Genomic DNA, 18,959 nt, shown 5'->3' on the forward strand with positions numbered 1-18,959 from the left:
CTACAAGAGTTCCTGCAAGCCATTATCACTCAGTGTGTTCCTAAGGCCAATTATTCTGTAGTCCAGTGAAGCTACAGTCTGAGACTGCTGTCTCCTTTCCCAGACTGCCTGCATCTCTCTTCCAATGTCCCTGCAAGGGAGCAGTTGCATGTTAAGTCTCTGTTACCAGCCCAGCGTGGAAGCAGCTTTGCCCTGTTTAGTCTCCTGGCTGTGGTATTAGCAAGCTTTGGCTCAGTGGAGAGAGCAGATCAGATCATCTTCCTTCACAGCAGCACATTTCTCTTCTTCAGTGGTTCATGACTGAGAACTGTAAATGCATCTACTAAAGTCTTAGTTTACTGATTTTTTTTTTTCTTTTTAGTTTCAATTTGAGTACTTTTTGCCTCATTTTACAATGTGGTATGAATATGTGTTAATTACTGCTCATTTTATTTATTTTGTGCTAAGGAGGTATGGAAGATGATGGTATGTTTACTTGTTTCAAAATGAACCTGAATAAAGTACTTCAGGATATTCTGTGTCACACATAAACAACTGAAATGTTTGCAGTTGTAGGATATTTTCATTAAACCCCCTTTTTATTAACCAAACTTAATCTGACTATGCCTGTTTAGAAGGGGAGGATCAAAGAAAATATTTTCCATGTTTTTACCAGTGGTATAAATAGCACTTGTACTGTTTAGATCTCTAGGTGATTTTAATCTCTCATTTGGTTTTCTTTTTTCTTAGAAAAAGATAGTTTTCTGAAACAGCTGTGCATATTTACAAAAATAGAGAACAGTACTTAGGCCTTGTCTGGCTTTTTAATTCCGTGGGGACTTGTCCGGAAACTGAATGAACTTTGGCTATTGTGTTAGGAAGAAAATGTTGCTTATTGAATGACATTTGAGTTTGACCTCTTGTTTCTGCTCTACACCTGCTCTAAATGAATGCCTTTGCTATCAAACTTAAAGTGAATGGCAAATATGGTTTTGTAAGAAACATGTTTTGGAAATACAACCTTAAAATTTCAGAGGACAAAATCAAACAGATTAATTTAATGTGATGGTATCATAAGGGTTTTACTTTGTACACATTAGAAGTGTTGTTCTTCAGTTATATGAACCAATACATTTGGACAAGTCTGGGCAGTTTTGTGCATTCCAGCTGGTGGAATGAACTTAAGTCTAAACAGGTGCCATTATTTAAAAGCTAGAACTAGGTGGTTATCTTTGAACTGCTTTAACTCCCTTGAAGGCAGTGGGATTGCACCCACTGGCACCTGTTCACGTTCTTAACCACTGAGTTTCTTCTGATCTTGTACTTCAGGAAATTTTATTCCAGTTGAAACTTTGAATAAGGAAGGAGCATGTTCAATTCTTTAGGTAACAATAAAGATAGCATGGTATTAAAAGAAGAGGTATTTTAAATTATATATCTGTTTTTATTGTCTCAAATGTTTTACAGTTTGAGGAAACTAGAGTAAAAATATCACAGTATTTTAGTGTAAAAAGGGCTTGGTTATTTATAAACTTATGCCATTTCAGTAATCTTAATAGATCTGGAAACCATTTCTAGGGAAGGCGAGAGGTTCAGCACATCAACTTTCATGGTGGCTACCTCGAGTATCAGTTGTTTTCTGACACTTTTGGCATCTTTGCTTACAGGGGTTTTTGCTTTCTTGTCAAAAATGTTGAAAGTTATCTCCAACCTGGAACACTGTGATTCTCATCCTTTAATTAGTTGTCAAAAGCCTGGTGAGGCATATCATTCAGGATGATGGCAGTGATAAATACAGGTTATTACATGCTCAGGATAAGTTATCTGTGTGCTTTTTATGGCGTTAAGAGTAAGAGGTAAGGCCTAGGTACATGAAGGAACATTAAGAAACACATAGGGGAGAGGAAATCATTGTTCTAAATTCCTTTCACAAGAAGTGACTGCTGCTTATTTACTTCATGAAGATAATAGCCAAATGACTAAGGGTCTGGTCACTTGAAATTCTTGGTTCCTTACACATGAATAAGCACTCAACACAGTTCCATTTAGTGTGATTTTTTTAAAAAAAAAAAAAACAACAACAAAAAAACCCCCAAAATTCACAAAACCAAGAGTAGCACAGACAGTTCTTTGGAACAGACTTGTGGGTTTGGGTGATAGCTAAAGTTCTGCAAAAAAGCAGAGAAGCTTCATGTAGATAAGACTAAAAGTAATGTTTTGACCAGGAAGTTGTTTAAGAATTAATATTTATAACAAAAATGGTCACCTGAGACTATTCATATTTCTGAGGTTAACTGCTTTTGAAGGTAGCTTGTTGATGGAAACTTTTGTTGTACTTACATTGGTGATGCAAAAGAGGGCAAGTAGGAAAGTGCCAAAGGAAACACCAAAGGTGAAGAGCTTTCTATTTTGCTTCAGAATTTGGAAATCATCTGCCAAGCCAGTGATGACAGCCTCCATTCCACCCATCTGAGGAAGGGAAGGCAAGAGCTCTGGTTAAACACTACTGACTGTGGTAAATACAGATCAAAGAATGTAAGGCAGCTTGTATAATTAATTCCGAACCACTGTATGGTTTCTGACATTTCAGTTGTAAATCACTGGCATTGAGGTATAATTTATTTTCTTATGGTAGAGAACTGAGTCAGGAAACTGGACATCAATTGCCATGGTTGTTGGCTGGATAGCCATATCCTCTGCGGACCCTTTGCTGAGTCACCAGGATAGTAAGTGGACAGTATTTTGGGAACAGTAATATGCATTTTAATATGCTTTGGGGAAAAAGCTGGTAGCGTAAGTAACCAAACTCCTTAAGAGATTTCTAATATAAAGACAGGATAGAACAAGCACCTAGGGGAAATGTACTGAACAAAGATTCGGTTTAGCCATTGATTAACCAAATCCAGTTTGACAAAAATCTCCACAGACCTGGAAGAATCACTACGTAGGAAGCTTGATATAATTTTTTTGTTGATGGCATGAAAGAATTTTACTTTGTTTTCTAAAAGTTAATGCTGAACGTTAGCCATTGTTTTGCAATATAGGAAAGGTACTTTCCAAGTTTTCATCGAAATTGGGTTATGTAGGTGGTTATGGATTTTAATTTATTTCTACCAATGAAAGCATTCTGCGCCCCCCTGCCTCCCGCCCAGAGCCTGTGAAAATGCATTGCAGTCTCCTGTCATAATAAATAAATTTATGTAATATTTTGGGGCAGCTGGATTCCATGCTTTCTCTGATGCTGAAAGATCATGGCAAGACCTAGAGTGCTTGGTGCAATACAATAGTTGGTTAGCAGGTGCTGACATAGCCGTTCCCTTTCCTGTAAGAATTTGATGAAACCAATGTTTCTGGTTGAAGTTAGTAGCAGAGAATTATCTCTCTAGAATTTGAGTGATTCCTCTCTAGAGCCAAATTGCTGGGGGCAGTGGACCTTTTTGTTTTTTTTTAAAGGTAACTAATGTTCACAAGTAAAATGTCCCAGAACCTAGTGTAGGCTTGTATTTCCTTGTGTCTGTGGGGGCATCGGTGTGTGCACTGCAGTTAAGATGGGCTAATATTTGATGTTCTCAGAAGTTGTTACCATGTTGGCACTTAAATAATCTTGGAGAAGTTGAAAATGGAAAGAGACAGCTTGGGTTATTTTGGCTAAGGACTGCTTCTTAATGTATCACAACTTATTCTCCTTGTTAATTCCCTATGCCAAGCTAGATACTTACTCCAAAAAATGTTTGCAAACATTTGTTCTGTTTTCTGTCCTTTTCATTGTTGCTTGCTTAAATGTGCATCATCAGATTTGTCTTCGTTTAAACATTTTGACAGTTCCACTTTTGCACAGATGTCTGTATTTCTGTGCCAATGCAGGTTTATAGGCATGAATAAAAGTATTAATATATAATTATTCCTCTTTAGCTTTGGGCTTATTTGCATTTTAGCTTTAAAAATTTTCATTTTCCCTTCAGGGACTTGATCAGTCAAATGTGGAGGGAGAGTTGAGAAGACCGCCATTAAAAATACTGCATGACCTGGGTTTTCTTAGGTAAATGATGAAAAATCCTGAACAAAACACGAACAAGCAAATCCCTCCCCTTTTAGAAAGAGCGAGCTGAACTTAGCCACTGCTTATCAGTTCATAGTATTTTGATCAGCTCCACAAGAAAGAGCTTTCTCCACGTGTGGGAATTGTTCTGCAATCTAAAGCCCTGTGTATTTGTCACTCAAATGTTTCTTTATATTGCTTTAAATTTACTGCTGTTGCAAAGTTAACAGTTTTGGCTCTAAACACTTCTGAGCATGTATTTTCTTCTTAATTCTGCCCTGTTCCTACTGGTCATTCATGCCCTTCCACTGTGCTAAACCCTTCCTTTCTATCCTTCGTGTTTGTTTACAGTTGAAAAATGGCCTGGCTACAAACCCAGATATAATCTTGCCTCAAACTTTTGAATAAGGATCCAGAACTTAGTGTATAAAGACAAACTTTATTGAACCTGAGCTGGAATCCAAAAATCCAAACACTTCAGAAACATTTAGACCTGAATCTGACCTTTAGAGCCCAGACCTCACTCCACAAGATCTCATTCAGCAATTTGCCAATGATTATCAAAGCTTTCTGCTGCAACCTCATTTTTCTTAGTTTTACTCTCCTCCATGTCAATTCATTCTGTCCCTTTCTTGTCCTTGAAAATGAATGAAGTTTTCTGAAGTTGTAAGCAATGGAAATACTGGGGTTTTTTGCCATTTCCAGCAAGAAATTCCTAGATCAACTCTGTACATTCAGAACTACAAAAGACTTCTATGCTTTAGAATAGTAAGAAACCCCTACACTCCACTAAAAATGGTGAATGTTTGTTCATGGTTCACTATTCCTTAAAGACTCTGTTTATTTTCCCCAGAAATTAATTATCCTTTAAGCTAAATATAACCAGATGTCTTGATGCCTCTTTGAAAAGAACAAAGCAGTACAAAAGTTGTGAGGGGACTTGGGATATTTTCTGGGCTGAAGTTTCTATGATCCTGAATATCATGGTACAGTAAAAGCCATCACATTATGGCAAGAGCAAATACACTCGTTAGGCTAGACATTTTACAGTAAGGTAGTAGTAAAATGAAAACACTATGGAAATATTCTGGTGTGATTTTAAAATTGTGACTGAGTTCACAGAAAATTCTGTATCACTGCTTGTAGAAGAAAATCAGACTACCTTCAAACGTTGTCTATCTTAAGCAGATTAATGAATTTCAGCACATGTAAAAATGTCTTCTAGAAACCACTCTACTGAATGTCTTACTGTGTCTTGTGTTTTGCAGGTAGCCTTAGTGCAGGTTCATAGTAGTAACAGTTCATAGCAGTGATGTTGGGTGTTATCTTTAAATCGTAATAATTGTCGATGAACAGCCCCTCTGTATGATCATGAAAAAGCAGCAGTGAGTAATTATTTGCTGGCTTGTAAAAGATTTGCTCTTTTCCTAAACCTCTTAAATATTGTGAGTCTTTATATACTGTCAGGAGTAATACTATTGGTATGTTGTCTGTGACTGAAAACAGGTTCAGGGAAGGTACAGAATATTAATTTGAAATCTAATAAACCTCCTGTTTAAGGTTGGTACTTCTCCAGTTACAGAATATAACAGTAAAGGAAAAATGTCAAGGCTAGGACAAAAAAGTACTCACAGAACTGTCAATGCCAAGAGTAAGGAGCATGATGAAGAATACAACAGCCCAAAATGTAGATCCTGAAAGAGTTGAAATTGCCTCTGGATACAGGATAAAAACTAAACCAGCTCCTGAAAAAGAAAAGAAAAATAAAAATTATTACTAAATGATGTTTCTTAGCGTCACAAAACTGTTGATTTTAATAAGATAAATTATGACTAAGTGGATTTTTACATCAGTCCACATCACACTCTGAGTAGCTGTTAAAATCTGCATGATCGCAAAAATATATCCAAAATACTTCAATGATTTACTCATAACAGTTTTGTATTAAAAAAAATAATCTACCCCATTCTTTTCCACTTCTAATAATCTTTCATGGGATTGATGACCTTACTAACTATTTCTCAACTATGTAGTAGAGAAGGAACCCCATGGATGTGGATTCCGCTCTTTGGCAGGAGAGCTCTTGGATGTGATGAGAGATACAGGAACTGAAATCATGGGTGACCTGTTACCAGTTAAAGTACTCTACAGCTTAAGCTTACCAGAACCCTCCAAAACAGTAACCTATGGTGCTGAACAACAATACTTTTGCAAGATACTGTACAGTGGTAAATGCCTGTTTGTTGCACAGCCTAAACTTGTGAGGGGCAAGATGTTGGGGAACCTCAATTCAGCAGAGGTGGGATGAATCAAAATACCATTTAGAGCTCACATTTTAGCAAGGCCTTTACACACAGAGTTTTAGTTCCAAGTAAGTTAATTCAGGTCACTTCCATGAGATTTTCATACACTTGTTTGAAACAAATATAAACACATTTGCAAAGAAATGGTGGACAAAAAGAAGTAAAACTAGTATAAAATTAACTTCCTACCTTCAGTGGCTACATCCTCAATTTTAACTTTGTGCTCATGAGCCATGTAGCCCAATATGGAGAAAATTGCGAATCCTGAGATGAAGCTTGTGACACAGTTAATGGTACTAGTCAGCAAAGCATCCCTAATGATGGAGAAAAAATGGCCCAGTGAAAAAACAACACTTTAAGAACTAGGTGGGGATTGTCTTACAGCAATAGGAAGATTCTTGTGAAAATGCGAATTGTGCAATTTTCCTGATGATCAAAAGCTCATATCAGCATACTATGCTAGGAAATGACCTATTTCTGTTTACTATTTTGATTTAAAACTGAGTTCTGTTAAAAAAAAATATCAGCAAAGCTATATTAAATATTAAGATATGAAAGAGTAATGTCATCATCCTAGCTCGTGGCCATAACATAGCAAGAGAGTGGCCTGAAGTGAAAGAGCCTTACTATTCAATTCATGTGAGCAGATATTCAGGAGTATTTTCAGACAACCCCAGGAGTGCATTTTTAGCAAACTGTGCTGCCATTCAGGTGACACTGGATAACTCTCCTTAACCTGTAATGAGGTCCCTTCATCTATGAACTCAGCTAGACTTTTCTGAAAGAAATACAACTTTTTTTTTGTCAGATTGTTACAATAGTGAATTCAATTTAAAGATTAAATGTTATCCACTGTGCATCATATAGTAATGACTGTACAAAGCTGTTTTAATCAGTCTGCCATGGTATTATGGTAGACATATGAGTTTTCCTTGGTATTAATAATACCTATTACCAAACCTAGCTTGAAGATAAGTAGACCATATATCTTCAGATGTCTACCTAATTGGCACAGTGTCTTGTATGTAATCTTTTGCTGCATATGACCTTTAGAACAGAGGACATGGCTCTATGAACATCAGTAATGCCAAGCAGTGCTTTAATAAGCAGAAAGTAAATATGATTTCCTTTCATCAGTTAAACTACCAAAAAACATAGGTACCATACACCAAACTTTGTCCTCTTCCTCATATTACTTTATTTTGATATCATTGAAGAATTTACGTCCTGTAATTCTTAACGCGTTTTCCTGGGGAAAGGCTGCAGAATCAAGAGAGACCAGATTGGACCCATAAACTCAAATTCCTTTCAGTTATTAAAGAAGAAAATTGCTACCTATTTGTCACTGCTAAGATGGCAACAATATTTCTTGTTTCCCACAATTCAAAAGCATTCTTATGCAAGTGAATAATGCTTCTTTTCGCTTAGTCAATAACTGGATTATATGATGCGTATCTCCTTATAAACTGAGCTGAGATAGCTCTGTGTTTTGCATTTAAAACTAGATCATAATTTAAGTACAGATTGTCGTATTTTCTGGCCCTGATTTTCAGTACGGTTACCCTACCTTACATTACTGACACTGTTCCTCTTCAGGAAGGTGTGTTGAAGCATAGATGGGACAGTATAGTGCTGAGTCATGGCCTTCATTTGGGAACAGTGCTATCTTCAATTTGTTTTGTTTCAAGAAAGCCGTTTGAACAAAATATGTCAGCACATTATGGAGTTATTTGACCAAAAGGAGGATATTTGTAAGTGTTGTAAAAGCAACTGAATTGAAGCTTGCTTTTATGGTTAGAATTGGTTAGAATATAGTTAGAATAAAACACAGTATCTAATGAAACTAGAGATTACCCTTACAGGTAAGGCTTGTGAAGCAACATTGAACAAATATAGTAAGCTAAGAACTAAATAATATGATTTTGCATGTAGTCTGTGGTGTTTTCTTAGTTTCAAGTGGATTTTCTCCATTTCAGAGCAAAATTAGAATACAGAAGAAAACCAGTTCTATAGGGAGCTGCTGTAAGATTAATGCAAAATTATCTGCCGAAGATGACAAGTGTTATTTTGGAAGACTGCTATGGCTAGCATTCTAACTGAAAAGTTCTCAAAACTGGTAATATTACCTACTGCAAATAATCAGCTGGCAACCAGTTGTTTAACCCAGTTGCTCTGGGTTAAGTACAAAGCTCTCTGAAGTCAGTGGAAGTACTCCATGATTTTCAATCTGTTTAAGGCAGTTCAAATCCTTCAATTCATAATGTATTTACAAATTCAGAAAGTACATGTATTATATTTCATGGGAAAACTTAAAGCGATGCTTGTTTTCATTCCAAAATGGGATGTTAACAAAACTTCTAACTGTTGGAAGTTCTCAGAAGGTGCAGAGCAGTTCTGGTTGAATTTCCATGGCAGTGATTCAGCAAAACACTTACAAACTGACTTGATTTAAAGTGCGTTCCTAAATTGGAGCTCAACATAAAATATCAGAAATATAATCCCAAAGCATAGGAACACTTCTGGAAACTGGAATCCGTCTGCTTTTAGTTCTTGGACGAATAAGGTTTCATCCTGTGTTCACTGTTACACTTAATGGTACTTTTGAAAGGCAAATGTAAGTACAGTTTACACAGCTGTCTAAAGTCCAAACCTAATCCCATTCTGTTTTGTGGTACAGCAGATATCTTGGCAGGTTGCTGTTACTAAAATTTCAGTAAGGAAGACAGTGTTTCAAGATTTGGGTTGGTTGCTATGTCTACAGAAGACTGACCATTATTAATAAATGACTGAAGATAAAAAGATAGCTTAGTACTTACTCCAGCTGCAGTTAGAGTAAAATAGTATAGTTCTGAAGCAGTAATGAAAGAATAGGCTGTCTTACCTGTAACAGTTGTTGTCAAACTTATTGTAACTGGCAAATGCAATTAAAACGCCAAACCCAGCTCCTAAGGAGTAAAATATCTGAGTAGCTGCATCAATCCATACCTGCATAATGACACCAACATTGTCAGTGTCAGTTCAGTCCAAAAGATATATGAGGGAAATGCAAAAAGTGTACAAGACAGCTGGCTTTTGAAAAATGATGAGCATGCATGCTTATGGGAGTGTAAGTGCTTCTCAGCCCTCATGAGATGTCACACGGAGCACAGTCATGGTCTGGAATGGCTTAACCTGCAATGGTAAGGGCCGAAGCAGTGGGCAAGTTCTCAGTGCATGCACGTGGCTACCACAGTGGAGTATCCCGGTTGGATCTGTACTTCTGAGCTTTTGCTGAGTACCGAAATCATTATATGATTTTTTTTTCCTGGGTGACAGAAATACATTTCCAATAGTTCTTGTTCCAAGTTACTTTGGAATGTACAACCAGAGAACTAAAAATAGTTAATGGGTCAAGAGTTACAGGACAGTTTCTTTCCCACAGAGAGCTTTCTTACTGGGACTGTTAGTATACTTTATAGGATGCTTTCTTGTTTCAGAAGCTGAAGCATGATGGGCATGCTGTGAACAGAGCCATGCAGGTTATCTGTCACCTTTCCCAGTTAGTTGGAAAGGCAGTTAATTCTGTGATAGTCATTAAATTTCAGTTTAGATGCAGCTTGGTCTTTTTAAGAATTGCCCACTAGGGAAAACATGTTTTTAATGCTATAACATTTTCTAAAGTGACCCTCCAGCTCAACATCCACTCAAGATGTGCAGATAGCAGTCAGGAACAAAGCCACAGTGCTGGCCACCTGAATCAGAAGCTTGAAAATAGCCTACCCTGGTCAATGAGGGTTTCACTTAGTTGTTACACAGCAGTATTTAAACAAGCATCTTCAACAAGGGTAGTAAAGTCAGTGGAGTGAGTAATATTCAACATTTCTCAAAATTAGATCTTCAGCATTTGATTAAATCTGCCAAGAGCTCAAGACTACAGAAAGCACTGGATTTCATCTACATCCATCTCTACAAAATCAGATCCAATGTATCTATTCAGCAGTGGCTTTCTAACAGATCTAAGCATCTTATGAGCTCCATCTGCATTGTGATTTTAATGCTAAGCTTTCACATTTGGCCCAGTGAAAAAATTGCCTTATCCCATCCTAACATGATAGTGAAAGCACTTCTGCTAGTGATCTGTGTTTTTCTCAACATAAATGATAGATGCTTTCAACTACTGCGTGCTGAAGACTGTGAACCATTTATTGAACTCTGGATTTGTAGAGAAACTTAATTTTATGAACTGCTGAGAGTTAATTACTTGAAAGATAATACAAAGAACAATCTGTGATGTTTATTGCAACCAGTCGATAGGTGGATATGACTTTTCTCAAATTGCAGTTCATACAGGGCTTTTAGGTATTAGGATTTCTTTTACTAAATAGCAAAACAATCCTGTAAAATTAATTCCTTGCTCTCACTCCTTTTAAATACCCGGTTACATCTGAATGTTCTATCTCCACACAAAGGTTGAGATCAAATAGCGTTGTACTCTCTGATGAGGGTTTATGTGGGTAAGAGTGCAGAAAGAGGATGCAAAGCCTTCCATAATTGTACTTGTTTTTTAAAACTTCCTGTAACTTGTGTTAACAAAGTTCCTGAAAATTTTAAAAATAAATTTTGCTTAAACTATAGCTAGATCTGCATGCTGCCGCCATAAGGCAATCCCTTTTAGCGGTTCTCTAGCTCTTTTGTGTCTTGCCAGTGGACTTGAGCTCATTATACTTCCCCTTTGTTACTAGTCAAGCACCGTTAAGGGTGTGCTTAAGTCCCATTGATTCAAGTGAGAGGTTAGCACCTGCCGCCTCCCAAAGGAGTTACGCATATGCCTAAGTATTTGTTGAGTAAGAGTCTTGGCTCATAGTAGCTGATTAGGAAACAAATTGAGAAGATCAAGGTGAAGGGAAAAAAGAGCAGAAACCAGACATTCCTTCAGAACTAAGATTAAATGCAAAACCTTCCCTTTGATATAACAAAGCAGGATGTGAAACAGACAGTGGGGCTGGTTCTTCTGCAGTTTACGCTCACGTTCTCTGTTCACTTCAGCTGAATGGCTTCTAATTGATGCATAGTCTAATATATTTTATGGTAGGATATTTATAAGCATTAAAAATGAAAAAATAGAAACATTTTACAGGAGGCAGTCATCAGTCTTTCCAGCTTTCTTCATAGTTGTTTATGCCTTTATAACTTTTGTGCATATTCTTTCTTGTGTATGTGGATTTAAAGAATTACTATGCTGTGTGGAGAGAAAACATTGTGTGCGCCCCCAGATGTTATACAGTCTTCAGGAAACTTGCTAAGGTGTATGAATGCACAAGTGTCTTCCTCATGTGTGATTTAACTCTGTATTTAACACTGATTTCTTTAGCAGAACAGAAGTGTAGCTGCTGTTTTACACAAATGTTTAATGTATCCATTTGTGCAGTAGAGACGAGTATCATGGCTTTGTAGCTCCAGAACTTCCAGCAAGGAACATAGCTAGGTATTGGTCTAGTTAAGAGGTCCTCAGGTGAATATCTTTCTCTCCTTTTTATAGAGACATCCTTTGTGGATTCAATATCCCTGAAAATTGAGGTGTCTCAGGACTTGCTCAGTGCTGTGCAGTATGTGGCCCTATAAAATGAGGCAGACCTTGACATTGATCAGGATGCTCTAAGGCCTTTTAGAAGAGCATTGGCAGAGCCCTCTGTAGGTCATTGCTGTTTGTGACTTACGATGTTTCTTTGTTAGATTCTTCATTGGGGAGAAAAATCATAAATCAGAAGGATTCAGGGACACATTGACATAGAACTGAAGCAGGAGTCTATTCTTTGGAGCTTGAGGACAAAGATTAAACACACAAGCCTATTGCAACAGCAGGTATCCCAGTCTCCGAGCACGAGAAAGGCTGATGTGACAAAGCAGTTTGTGAAACTTCTCGTTATAACTGCTCTTTAGTCTTTTATTATTCTAGAGCAACTTTGTTGTTGTTGTTGTCGTCTGAAAAGTTTAGTCTTGGAAACAAGTAACTTTAGGATATTCAAATAGCAGCTGCAGAAATATTAAGCCATGAAAGAGCAGTGCACAGAATATCCTTCCAAAAGCAGAAGGCAGCTATGGTTGCGGAGTCCTAGATTCTGAGCTGATGCCAGCTGGCACGGCTCCACAGACATCTAGTTGAACTTGTGATGTTTTTTTCCAAACAGCACTGAAAATACGTGAGAAAAGTTTAAGCACCTCCTTTGTTCATCCTTGCATCTCTGTATTTATGTGTATGCACAAATGTGAACTTCTGAGGTGGCTACCGCCTTGGTGACAAAGGCGGATGAAAGTCCCATATTTGAAGATCAGTTTGACCATTCCAAAATAGTGAGATGGGGTCTGGGTTCTGGTGATAACTTCTGTTGTTGAAGAAATGCCAGTTTCCAAATTCAGTATTACAAAACCAAGGAATGATTGTTTTGCTAAGACTGTATAAAATAGATCTCTCTTCTAGCACTAAAGGTGGTCTTGATTATTCAGGAAAAATCAAGATAGGATGCCTAGGAAATGTACAGTGCAACTATGTACAGACTACAGATATCTCTGAAAGCTGCAAATTTTCAAGACAGTTCATTTCCTTCTAGTAGAACTATGTCCTCCCTTTTCAGTTTTGTAACCATTTGGATGGCCTTGTGACCTATCCACAGAGATACCACTGTCTTATAAATGGTTTATGACGTTTTCAGAATTGCACAGTGATAAGATCTCTCTGTAGTCGTCAGATCATTGTTCTTTGTAGGTCTGAAATCCTGATCATTTCATGAGTTAGTGACTATACTCGTGGATCTTGCTTTACAATGGATGAAATCCAAGGTACTCCACAAATCGAGTTGGTTTGGATGTATGTAATGAGAATGTCTTGCAATGTTGTCAAATGATACAGTGAAATGTACATTACTTTCAACAGTAAGACAAGAATACCATACTGTTGAAAATCTCATTCGTATGAAGGACCATGATTTAATTAGATGAGTTAGTTCTGACTTAGTACGTTTAGCAAGGTTTTCATAGGCTAGGACTTTGGTTTGCCAGGTTAATATTTAACCCAGTGATTCAAGAAGCAAAATTTTCTTCTTGAGGGAATTCTTAGCCTTTAGAGAACTAAATTTTTGCATGACTCAATTTTCATGGATAACGGATACTGCAGTTTACAGGATGCACAGTCAAAGCATGGACTTAAGGGACTGTCACACCTGAAACCACCCCCGTACAGGTTTTTTGTGATCAGAACAGTTTGGACTTAGCCTGAGATAGTCCTGTTACGGAGAGTGTTGGAAAGTTAGACTATCAGGGACAGTGGACTAGTGCTTGTGCAAAAGCAGGAGCATGGCTGTGTAATTTCAGACATTAGCTCTAATATTTTCTGTTTTAATGACAGAGGCAACAGGTTTAATAACAAGGGAATAACAGCAGAAGAGTACACTTACTGTGGCTTCTTTTAATCTCCTGAAATCTATGTGCAGGTATGCATTTATTCCATTGTATGCACCAGGCAGGGTTATTCCATGTATTAACAAGACAAATAATACAACATAAGGCAAAGTGGCGGTTATCCAAACAACCTGCAGACAACAGAGATGCCAAAAGTTAATTGGCCATTACAGAAAATGTAAGAATGTGTGAAAAATACAGCTGGCACTTGCTTGGTTTTGTCCATTCAGTCCAATGGAGAAGCTCTTTACAGGACATATTGGGTGAAAATGCTGTTATGTATCATGAGTCTTTATGTATGTTTACACATACCAGTAGGAGACTTTTGACAAACAGTAGGCTTGGAGTGCTTATACATTACCAGTGTGTGTTAGACTGTGGATTTGCTGTTCAGCTATATAGTCGTTTACTAAACAAGTGGGGTCATTGCCTGATGGTAGGTGCTACTTTCATGAAAATGTACAAAAAGCTCTCAGATGTATCAAACCCTAGATTTTCTGTTAAAGTGTTTTCTGAGGGATGTCAAAGAGTAATTTCAAATTACTTTCATTGGATATTTCTCTTGTTGTGGCATTTTATATGATAAAACCAAAGCATCGTAAACTATTGAAACCTTAGTACATTTGGCTAAGAATAGGAGGCATATTTAAAACAGTTTAAAGTCTTTCAAAATATTTGCTGCATGAGACCACAAATGTTGAAGGGAAAATAATATGCTAATAAAATTTCCAATTGTAACATCACACAAGCAAAACTTGTATATAAAAGACTGAATGGGGATTGTGTATTTCCACTGTACATATATGAAGGCCTCTCACAGGGTTTGGTCCCCGAGGATCCCTCAGAAGCAGTGGTTTAGTCTCTTGCTTTCTAAAATTAAGAGACTTCTTAAAGGAGACAAAGAACGTAGTTGAGATAGAAGGACAATATTAGCTCTACCTTTCCTGAAGTCTTCACGCCTTTCCACAGACTAAAGAAAAGAATGATTACCACCACCAAGAGGCAGAGGGAAAGTTGCCAGCGAGGCAAGCCAAGGTCATGGATTCCACGGCTTTCGTGCAGGTGCAGAACTCCTCGCCTGCATACCAGATACACAGAAACAAAGTGAAGTCACTGGGGGGGAAAAAGGCTTTTATGTATCCCATCCCGTGGGCAGCAGAAATGGATGCTACACTGCAGTAGTAGTTGCCCTAGTGACATCGCCAGCAGTTAGTTAAATCTGTTTTATGAAGCCATGTGTTGTGCTTCTTCCTGCAATGCCTTTATGGTCTCATTGGCCCATTAGTGTCTGTATAGTGCCATAGTGACAGCATTCTCTCATTCCCTGGAAGTGTCTGGGATTTTGGAAGCATTATTCATTGATTCTTGCTTGAACACTGAACAGATGCCCAGAGAGGCTGCAGAATCTCTGTCCTTCGAGATTTTAAAGCTTGGCCAGTGAAGGTCTTGAGCAGACTGATTTACTTTTGAAGTTAGCCTTGCTTTTGGGTAAGGAGTTGTATTAGATGACCTTCAGAGACCTCTTTCAGCTTAAATTATTTTGTGATTCTAGATAAGCAAACACTGGCTTCCTGCAACTTGAACAGTTCCAAAGTTGCTTTCAATTTCTTTTTGAATAGGCTGTTGCAAGGCTGCAAAAAAGTGGATGGATAGGAAAAGCAACAGTTGGTAAATTTAAATTGGATATAGTGCTTTGTGTTGTCCACTGGTACGGTGGAGTGATAGCAGAGGAAATTCTGCTGCTTACCAGGGCAAGCTAATTCTTTTGAGATCTACATGGTGAAATGGATTGAAGTGTAGAAAAGTGTGTGTGCTCATGACTGGTGATACCTACAATTAGAGTTGTCAAAACACATTGTGTGCAACAGGCACAGGGATATAGGAGAGATGTTATAGTGGATCTCCCTTTCTTTAACTCAGTTCTATGCTATTGAAGTGTCTCTTGCTGCTTTTACAAATCTAAAAAATGCAGAAATATTTTGCTTTACTGAAAGCTGTATTTGCAAAGACGAGTGGCATTGCAGCTGGAGCCCTGCACTAGAGGTGAATTGCAGACCTGACTCCTGGTTCTGATATGGATCTCCAGGATGCTGGCTCAGGGACTGAATTTATTAGTGTTTCAGTGCCCATCCAGATAAAATGGTCATGACCTTCCTTGTCTCCTTCCCTTTCTCTATCACCTTTTATTTGCTATGCACTGCCTAGGTAAAATAGAAAGTTAATCTCTGACTTCTTTTAGCACCATAATAGTACAAACAAACCAAACCAAACAAGCCTTTTTCACTGGAGGACCTTGACATCTTTTATGAAGATAACTACATTTTAGAGAAACTGAAGTACTGAGTGATTTGCCCTGCACGACTGCAGACAGGTAGAGACTAAAGCCTGAGGAGTCTAATTCCAGCCCCATTGGCTGTCCCTGTACAATCTCTTACTAGATAGATGGTGCTTCAGAATTAACTTAAGCACTTGTCTTACCAAGTCAGAGATAAGCGAGATAGTTGAGTAAGTTCCAAGATAGGGAAACCTGTGTCAGTTTAAATGGGGAAAACTGAAAAATGTCTCTGTACTACTTAAATTTTAGAAACAGGCAGGGAAAATTAAGGCCCATTAGAACGATCCATCTAGTAATATGACAGAGTTGCGTGCAATTCCCTTTTGATCCCTAAAGCATCAAGATATGATCAGCTAAGAACTGTAATAGCTCTGCTTCTGTAGTTTCTCATGTTTAATAAGAAATACTGTATTTTTGAACTGTTTCTGTGATTAATCCCAGGTTGAATAAAAGATACTTGTAGAAAGCATACTCCTAAATTAAGCAGCTGATCTGTTTCTGTTGCATTATAAAGCTAATAACAAGTGAGGCATTAAAAGGGTAGTGACCATGTGTTTGTGACATATATTCAAGAATGTTCCTATTTAGAAAGTATGAGGTGAGTTTAACTTAACAATATAACTATGTAACAACATAGCGGTTACCTGTGGAAACAGTAAAACATAGAGGCAGACTTCTTGATATCTTATCTTAAAACCTATTATCTTTAATTAAAAGTAAATAAATAGGTAGGTCTCATTCAACTTTTGCTTAGAGTGTGAATGAAAGCTATTTGTATTTCTGCTAATAAAGTGTAATTTGCCAGAGGAGCCACAGGTGTAAGTGAATCCTGGGCAGGGATGCCTGATTCCATTCTAAACTTTCCAGCCTGGGCAGTGATAAGCAGAACTGGGAGAGGCTTCACACGTCTCTGATCAGAGCAGTTGTCCAGGATCTTGGGAGGGTTTTGGCAATCTGTGCTATCACAGTTACACTGCTGTCGCTATCGGAGCTGGATGTTGTAAAGAAAGTCATTTGAATTGAGATGTCTGCTCAGAAAAACTGAATCTGAACTTGCGTTCTTTGTGCCCATTTAACTTTTTATTCTTCTTGCCCAAATATTTTTCTGGATTTGCAAAGCAGACTGCTTCCATGTGTGTTTGCTTTCCAAGAAGCAGCTAGCAATGTGTCTTGCTGTTTGGAACACTTGCCAGAACTGCCATTTCAAATGTGGGATTCCCAGGATTTTCAGGAGACTCTCCATTCCAAGAGCTCTGCTCCCTTAATCAGGGTAAGGGATCATAAAATAGGAAGAGAAAAATACTTTTGTAACTAGTCAAAACAGCTGTGTAACTAGGCAGCTAAGCAAGGAAATCTTCTCAGTCAACTGCTGTTTCTGAGCTGTAATTCTGGCAGGTTTTGCTTCCTTTTCCTTTTTTTTTTTTTTTTTTGGTAACCTCTGAAGATAAGTCATAGAAGCTTTCCAAAAGATGCCCTTTTTGAGGGTGGCTGGGAAGTAGTTCATGAATATTTACCTACTAGAAGCTACATTTCTGTTCCAGCGGCACGATAAGGTATAAAAGATCTAGTGCTAGACTGTGGTTTAGGTTAAGATGTGCTGACATCTGAAGAGATGGAGGAGAGCAGCAGTGGCCAAAGTATTAGGTAGACTAAACCCTCTTAGTTCAAAGGATGTAGCTCTGTAATGTTCTTTGAAAACCAACCATTTTTCGGAGAAGGGCAAATTTGAAAAGAACTCTGCATTTGCCATGTTCATCCAAGTTAGCATATATCAGTGATGCTATAGAAAATCCAGTTAGCTCAATTCTGCCACAGTTACTCTTATTTCATGTCAAGGAGTACTCATTCCAGGAGCAGCTGAGGCTGTTTTTAGCTTGTGTTAAAGCAGGTTGAGTGATAAATCCTGAACTGGGTCCCTTAGATTATACTCAGTCACTTCCCTTATACTGGCCAGAAAGAGGGAAATGTGAAGTAAGAGATACTGCAACATTCTCCATTCAGGAACCTCTGAGGTCAAACCACCTGAATTTTCAGCCTTTTGATATTCCAGCAGAATAATGCAACGTGGCCAACATCCATTCCCAAATTGAGATTGCCTTCACTAGATGCAGGATTGTCCCATTTCCCAATGCTATTAAGACATGTACAAGTCATAGACAAAATGGCACAAACTAATCTCTCTTAAATCCCTGAGCCAGGGAACCAGAGGAGAAACAGCACTAACTAGTATCAGCCTCTGTGTCTGTCAACTTCTTTAAATTATGTCCAAAGCTACCAACAACATCTTAAGTAAAAGCTTCTGAAAGTGATTCTTGTTTCATAAGTATAGAGATATTTGTCCAATTCTGCTAACAATAATAAACTCATAATTCAGAACTCTGAGTCAGAGAAAGGAAAAATCAGAGGCAGTAAGACAACTAGAATTAGTATTTTGCCTGCAGATTGCTGTTATTGAGAAAAGAATGAAAGTAGATGAGAAATACATGCAAAAAGGAGAAGAAAATGTTATGGGGGAAAGACTGAGAATAAACAGTAACAGATGGAACTGACAGAAAGTAGACCAGGGACCTAGTATATTATGCTGAGTAAAATACAAGAGGAGCTAATAAATTGTTTAAGCTTTCTGATGTTCTAGTCAGAGCTCTAGCGGTATTTAGTTAGTACAGCACCAAGAATCAAAGAACATGCACTAGAGATAAGAAATTAACTTTTTTTTAATCAGGGATTTGTGCAAAGGAACCTGATTTATGCTAAGACTGCTTTCCACGTAAGAGAGTGTAAATCACATTTGCAATGACTTTGAGACTGTACATCACTATAAATACGGGTCCCAAGAGTCTTTCTGCCTATCTGCAAGAGGAGCAGGAAT

General features: G+C 37.8%; 1 protein-coding gene across 1 annotated transcript in view; it reads right to left on the minus strand.

Moving 5' to 3' along the window:
* The window catches only part of LOC104158664 (sodium-dependent noradrenaline transporter-like), a gene marked incomplete at its 5' end in the record, with an annotated part of 52,768 nt that overhangs the window by 16,686 nt on the left and 17,123 nt on the right, over nucleotides 1-18,959 (minus strand). Inside the window, 6 exons of the mRNA XM_009696375.1 lie at nucleotides 2,320-2,448; nucleotides 5,651-5,763; nucleotides 6,511-6,635; nucleotides 9,203-9,306; nucleotides 13,752-13,886; nucleotides 14,695-14,833. Of these exons, the coding sequence (XP_009694677.1) occupies nucleotides 2,320-2,448; nucleotides 5,651-5,763; nucleotides 6,511-6,635; nucleotides 9,203-9,306; nucleotides 13,752-13,886; nucleotides 14,695-14,833 (745 nt within the window). The remainder of the gene's footprint in view (nucleotides 1-2,319; nucleotides 2,449-5,650; nucleotides 5,764-6,510; nucleotides 6,636-9,202; nucleotides 9,307-13,751; nucleotides 13,887-14,694; nucleotides 14,834-18,959) is intronic.

Source organism: Cariama cristata, unplaced genomic scaffold (genome assembly GCF_000690535.1).
Source record: "Cariama cristata isolate BGI_N322 unplaced genomic scaffold, ASM69053v1 scaffold4133, whole genome shotgun sequence".
NCBI classification, from domain to species: Eukaryota; Metazoa; Chordata; class Aves; order Cariamiformes; family Cariamidae; genus Cariama; species Cariama cristata.